Consider the following 7,180-nt stretch of genomic DNA (forward strand, 5'->3'; position numbering starts at 1 on the left):
TTGCATCATGTAACAACTTCCCTCTGTGACAGTCCCTGCTACCAGTAACTGCTATCAAAGATGGGATATTACTTACAGAGCTTATTATACACACAGTTGTGAGATGTAGGGATCATGCTCTGCTCTTTTTTTTGTTGGCTGCTGGCTGAATGAAATACAAAGCCTATTCCTATCCAGATACATAATTAAGGCAAATATAGTAAGGTTGCAAAAGTTTTCAGCAATATCAATGCTTTTGCTCACTGTTCACAATTAAATGAATTGACTAATAACTTGCATGCACAAAGAGAAGCAGCAGGGTAATGTCAGATCGTCCATTTGCCCTAGCAGTATTACATTTTACCACCACACGCACATCCCAGCTCTAGAAGAACAAAGAGAAGTACAGGCCTAGTGCAGTATATAGATGAACTAGCTGTGAAATTTTCCTAGTGAAATCATCAACAGTCATAAAGTAAAAAATTGTATATATATGTTGTCTGGTTGAGGGTTTTTTTTTTTTTTTTCCTGCGAAAATACGAGAGTTGGGATAAGGCAACAAGGGAAGGTGCCCGCAGAGATCGTGCCCGAATTGCACTGCTGTCCGCACCCGTGGTGCTGAACCGCCCCGCCCGGTCCGGCCCGGGGAGGACGGCGGGATTAAGGCTGCCATAACCGAGGCCGGATTTACTCCCTGGAAACCCGCGGCGATCTGAGTAGCTGCAGATGTCCCCCAAACGGAGAGACGGAGGGAAGATCCGCCGCACAGATGCCGAGCCGTGATTAGTGGGGGAGGGAAAAACAAACATATCAGCCGCTGGTTTTGGTAAGGGCTGGGCTGGCTTGGATCTGGCAGCCCCTCCTCTTCCTCCTCCCCCCTCCTCTTCCTCTCCCTCGCCGTCTCAGTCTCCTCTGCTGGCCGCCTTCCCCGGAGGGGGTGAGACGGGCGCAGACCCCGCAGCCGCGCGATGGTTGACATCCCCAGCCTCGTGAAAATCAGCGTTTCCCTCAAAATCCAGCCCAACGACGGGGCGGTGTACTTCAAGGTGGACGGGCAGCGCTTCGGCCAGAACCGCACCATCAAGCTGCTCACCGGGGCTAAGTACAAGATTGAGGTGGCCCTCCGGCCCGGCACCGTGCAGGCCACGTAAGTGCATCCTCTCCATCGTGGCCCCACAGCCCTCCCTTTCCCGCTGCCTTTATTTTTAGAGGTTTAATATTTTTTCCTGGCAGACTGACAGCGTGAGGTTTCCGTCATTTCTCCCTCCCCGCCCTTCTGCTTTGCTGTTTCCAGGTCCCCGGCCAGCTGTTCCCGTTGCTTTGCCCAGCCAGCATGCGAGCCCAGCTTGGGAGAGGCTGCCTTTAAAAGCTGCTTCCTTCTCTCTCCATTCTCCACCTCCCCTGAGGGTCTTTAAGGTGCAGCTCCTTTTCTCCCTCCATCCTCAAGGCAGAGATCCCCTCCAGACCTGCAAGCTGGGGATGCTCCCCTGTCCAAGCCATGGCAAAGCAGAGACTGGAGCAGGGAGGATGCAGATGGGAAAATGACTCTGGCTGGAGGACAGCTCTGGAGAAGGGATTCAGCTAACCACTCCCTAGCTACTGAGGATCATATCTCTTCCATCCCCCCTGCCACCCTCTTTCCTTCCCTTTCTACACCTTCCTTGGTTGACTGCTGAGCCCTACTATTCCTGACATTTTTCAGGAGCCCCAGTGAGTCAGCAGCAGCTGGAGGCCTGCTAAAATCCCTGAAGCATCCCCAGCACAGAGGCTGCCAGGATGTAAGCCCACCTGCTGGCTCCAAGCTGCTAGGAAGGGGGCTTGCAGGATTGCTGAAAGGATGCATCCCATCTCTTTGCAGGACGATGGGCATCGGGGGGGTCAATGTCCCACTGGAGGAGAAATCGAGGGATGCACAGGTGGCCTCATACACAGGGATCTACGACACAGAAGGGGTCCCCCACACCAAGAGTGGGGAGAGACAGCCCATCCAGGTCAACATGCAGGTAGGTAGTCCTCTGCAGCAGGAGCCCAGCATGGAAAGGCAGAGGGCAGTAGAGGGTTGACACCTATAAAGGAAAGCATGGAGGTGAAATGTTCCAGGGCAAAGCCTGTCCACAGCTGCTGCCCTCCTCTTTGCTTTGGAACACTGTGACTGCTAGTTAGATCCCAGGGGGAAAACACAATCTCTGCTTCCTTAGGGGAAGCCATGAAAGCAGCAGGAGCCAGGAAGTACTAGGGGGATTTGTAGAGACCTGCATAGCTCTCTGGGATGCTGCAGGAAAAAGGAATGGGAGCAGAACCTCCCACCTCTTCTATAAGAGGATTTCACAGACCAGAAACTGCCATCAAGATCCCAGGATTGGAATGCAGCCCCCATGCCTCGGAATACAGAGACCCCTCTTTAGCCTGCCTGCACTGCAAGCCTTTTCGGAATTGAGCATGCCCCAAAAGCACTAGGAGTGCCTACTCACCCCTCTAACCTGTCAGGGGCAGGATGCCTAAAGGCCTGCCAGAGGCTGAAAGCATCAATGTGAGTAGATGTGGGAGAACACATGCAAGAGGGAGATTTTGCTTTGTCTGTCATTGTCTCCCTCCCCCCTTCTATTACAGTTGTGAGGAATATGTATGCTGTTTATTCTGTAGCTCCTGTCACAAAAAGTAAAAACAGAAGTAAGCCATCGTCAGCTGAAGCTCTCCTAAAGGTCTACTCCAACTTACACAAGTTTAGGACCTTGCCAAGTTTTCCAAGCCTGACAGATTTCAGCTTTTTCTCAGATTTGCTCAGTCCAGTCAGGATTTCATCTGAATCGGGTATCTTTACTGTTTGTTTTTCTTCTTCTGGAATCACCATTTTGTATGGAATCCCCTTCAGAATCAGAACTGTACAGTCTTAATTTGAATTTTCTGATCATTACAGCATGAGTAACTTATAACAGATACCACAAATGGAGTAATTTTAAGTAATGCAAGGAGGGCCTGGTTTTCAAACACAAGCTCCTAGCTGTTTTTTATAGATCAGAATGAGCAGCTACAGTATTTGATCAAACAGTAGCTTTACAAATCATATCCTTTTAACCATGTAGTTATCAGGATTTGCAAGTGCTAAGCAAGTTCTCAACTTCTCCTAGTATTTCATCTTGACAGATGGGTTCTAAGTACAGACTTAGGTGTCCATAACTGATACTTTTAAATATATGCAACTCAACCAGGATTTTCATGGTTAACTTGTTATTTATCTGCTTAGCTAGAGCTATGACAGATTTAGGGAACAAGCCAGAGACATCCAATTTCAAGAACTGCTAATGCCTACTTCCCGAATCTTCAGAATAGTGTACAGCATTACATTTTCCTATTTCCTTCAACGAGGAGGAACTTCTGCCTCTACTTCTTTTTCTGTAACAGGCAGGATATTGATGTATCCTAGGCAGAAAAGGACTCTAAGGCTTAAAGCCTGAACTTGCATTAGAAATAGACTGGGAGGTCAGTCCTGACATCAAATCCATTTTGCTAATGCCTAAAAGACATTAATGCATTTATTTCCTGTCTGTTCTGAGAATGTGTTTCTGTTACCTGACTGCTCACATATGCTCACTATCTGGAAAACTCTAAACTGTCCAGCAAATGGTGTAAACTAAGTTAGAAACCTTTCTTTGGGTCTCATTTTATTCTTGGTCAGGTCAGGTTAAGATTGAATAGGGAAGCCAGACCTATATTCTCCTAACAAACATCACACAATTTCAGAGTGCCTATAGCACTAAATCTAACATTCAAAGAGTAGGGCCATCCATCTTCCCTGGGGAAGGCCATATGCTGGCCCTGTAGAAGAGCCATGGTGTGATAGGAGGCTCTGAGGATGCAGAATACTCCTCATTATGCCACAGAGTTGGTGCATGTGCAAGTACTGGGCAGAGCAGAACATGGTAGTAGAAAAGCTTTGCAATTAATTCTTTCCTTGTGGAAATCCACGAAAGTCAGACAAACCACTCAGAGTAGATTAGCAAACTGGGTCACCAGAGGAAAACAACTATTTTTTAGCTTCCTTCCTTCATCTCTTTCTGAAATTCAGAATTTTCTATACATTAATGAAATACAACACTGCTCTTGTATCTTATCATCTTCTACAAATACTATCAGAAACATATTTTCTTCTGGATCATTTTTTCTTCCTCACTTTCTAGACAGCTGTGGTTGATGCTCTTCTCTACTAAAGGTTTCTTGATGCAGACTGTACACAGCAATATTCAACGTGCTTAACCTTTACTATCTTATAATTGGTATCAGGATTACCATTAGAGGAGTTTAGCAGAGGGTCATAAAGAAAAATAGCTTGCACCTCTGACTCTTTTCTTCATGAAATCAAAATGGCAGAAACACTTCAGCTACACCTTTGAGTTGCAACTACTTTCAACTGGAACCAAACAAAAATCTTCCACTGACAGCACAGAGTAACTCCTGCTGCTGTCAGGCTAAATTTAAGAAAATAATGTGGGCTGGGGAGAGTTTCCAAGCAATGTCCATTCTGAGAAAACTAAGTATAAATGGTTGTTCTAACTAAGAGTCACTGTATAAAAGAGCTTTCATACTCTCTTTGTAAGCGTGATTGTTCTAGCTGGATGATTAAAGGTCATCTTCCAGATGTCGTGATGGGAATGGAAGAGTCAAGTGAAGAAGATGTCAGACTGAGTGATGGAAATATTTAAAAGGAAAAAATGTCTCAATCACTGCTTTAAAAAACATGGGGACATTAAATATTTCAGAATGATCAAAACAAGCTTTCTTCCCAATTCACACTGCAGCCTCTGGATATGGTATAGAGTTGAAGTGGTAACCTAGATCACTACAGATCTCTGCTATGTGATGTATAGTATCTCTAAGCCAATTTGAGCTCAACAAGCCACCACTCCTCTGTTATCCTGAGAGGGATTTTAGCTTTGATTCATGTAATACATAACACTTACCCATATGGGAAGCTGAACATTTTTACTCCCTTGCCTTTACCAGACTATGAATAAATGCAAGAGGGCAGTAAATGGATAATCTGATCCTTCATGTTTTATGCATATCGAAGTATAAAAGACTTCATTGCAGCTAGAGTAGGTTTTACAGATCTCTGATTTGTTGACTTGAGGAACAATAACCCATACATCAACTTTTTTCTGTTCCAACTTCATGTTGAATGAAAAACTTCCAAGTTTTTCATTAGAAGAAGAAAAAAAAAGAGCTTATTAACACTGATACTCCCTTTTCCTCACAGTTTAATGACATTGGTGTGTTTGAAACAGTCTGGCAAGTCAAATTCTACAACTACCACAAACGGGATCACTGCCAATGGGGAAACAGCTTTGGCAGTATTGAGTATGAATGCAAACCGAATGAAACACGGAGTCTTATGTGGATCAATAAAGAGACCTTCCACTGAAAAGAAGTTAAGCCAATACTGCTGGACAATCTCCTTCAAGAAAAATCTACTTTTTTAAACCAGCAAGAAGCCTTGTCAAAGGCATGCTGCAATGATGCTTTGTTCCATAAGGTTCCAGTAACTCAGTTGTATGTACAGGTGGTGCCACTAAAGTCTTTGCCTATTACTATATTTCAAGTTTACCATGGCATCTGCAACAGTCTTTATCTATACCTTGGGAATACTGTAGGCTTTGTGGTGAAGAATATTTGATTCCTGAGTAGAAAGTCATACCATCATAATACTACCATAATTATTTCGATGACTAAACAGATCCATTAGATGTGAAAACCTTTGTGAAGTGTTTCTCTTTATTGCTTAAAATTTGGATGCAAATCACATTGGTGATTTCCATATCTAGATTTGTTTGCTCCTTCATCAGTGTGCTCCTCCAATAATTTTGTCTACACATCATCCCAGTGGACAGCAAAAAAGTGTGAATTATGGATATCTGTAGGTTTAGACAAATGGCAGCTACTACATTGTTGACATTGTGCAATATCAAGGGACTCCGAAATTCACTTTCCTTTTTGTTGAGTGCTGTAAGGTACCCTGTGATAAATATCCTGTTCTATGAGATTTGGTAAATCAGCATTCTTTGATGTTAAGTTTTCCAGTCTCTGAAATAGCTTTAGGAAATGGTATAAAACACACTAACCCAAATGAAAGAAAAGCAATAAATCAGTTGTGGAATTGAAGACATCTAACAGCATGGCTAGCATCTGTGTTAAGATCATGTAGACTTACTGAGGGATACAGCAGTCATTCTTAATTTAGTTCTTAAAATAAGAGTTTTTATAATAATCTCCAGTTTTGTTTGAATGAAACATTGCTCTAACCAGTGAAATCTCACAAATCAGCTTTGTTAAGCCTGACCATTGCATTATAACAAAATCTATAGGATTTCCAAACAACAAAAACTCAGCATTGTAACAAAAATACAAATCTCAGTGCACGTTACTGCATGCACTGTGCTCTTTCAAATGAAGAAAAGCATGTCATTACATGAACAGAGACAACTAAAGGTGCTACCTAAACACTAGGTCAGTGTTTAACACATACAGATAACAATAACAATACAAAAACAAAAAACAAACAAAAAAAAAAAACAAAAAAAAAAACACAACAAAGCAAAGACATTTTATTTCAGAAAATTAACCAGGAAAACAACGATACTGTCCCATCTCCTACTTGTGCTAAAGTAAGCTGTCGGTTCTTGCATATCTGTTATTCCCTTTATGAATAATTTGTAAATTGTGTATGTAAATGGTAACCATGACTTTTGATCTTTGTAATAAAGGACTTCAACAGTTTTTGTTGTGTGATCATCTAAATGAACAGAAAATAGAAGTGGTCATTTTAAAGAGTCAGCAGAGAGTACATATTCATTGCTTTCTGAAAATACAGCCTGAAGCACATCACATTCAGATCCCACAGCTGCTCTTTCTAGGAAATCCAGATCCAACCTGCTAGAATGCAGGTCAGAAAAGTGATAATGCAGAGTAGAGATTATGGAAAAAATTCAACAGCATTTTGTTGCATTAACTCTGTAGCAAGTTGAAATTCAGGACAAAAATGAAATACGAATATTTTCTTCCACTGAATTCTTAACAAAGATATTAGACTGCTTGTAGATTTCTATACACAAAAAAAAGGCTGACCACTGTACTGATGTAACACAGTACTGGAGCAGGGACCAAGTCAGCTGCATCTCCGCTCCAGGGCAGCACCACAAAGGCAAAC

General features: G+C 42.8%; 1 protein-coding gene across 1 annotated transcript; it reads left to right on the forward strand.

Moving 5' to 3' along the window:
• Positions 1-880: 880 nt before the first annotated feature.
• CNRIP1 (cannabinoid receptor interacting protein 1) lies at positions 881-6,527 on the forward strand. Its single transcript, XM_065739530.1, has 3 exons — positions 881-1,126; positions 1,838-1,982; positions 5,234-6,527. Exons 1-3 carry the CDS (start codon positions 948-950, stop codon positions 5,396-5,398), a joined length of 489 nt encoding a protein of 162 aa, XP_065595602.1. The 5' UTR covers positions 881-947; the 3' UTR covers positions 5,399-6,527.
• The last annotated feature ends 653 nt before the right edge of the window (positions 6,528-7,180 follow it).

The sequence above is a fragment of the Cyrtonyx montezumae genome, unplaced genomic scaffold (genome assembly GCF_038088225.1).
Source record: "Cyrtonyx montezumae isolate F1298 unplaced genomic scaffold, pur_monq_1.0 scaffold_24, whole genome shotgun sequence".
NCBI classification, from domain to species: domain Eukaryota; kingdom Metazoa; phylum Chordata; class Aves; order Galliformes; family Odontophoridae; genus Cyrtonyx; species Cyrtonyx montezumae.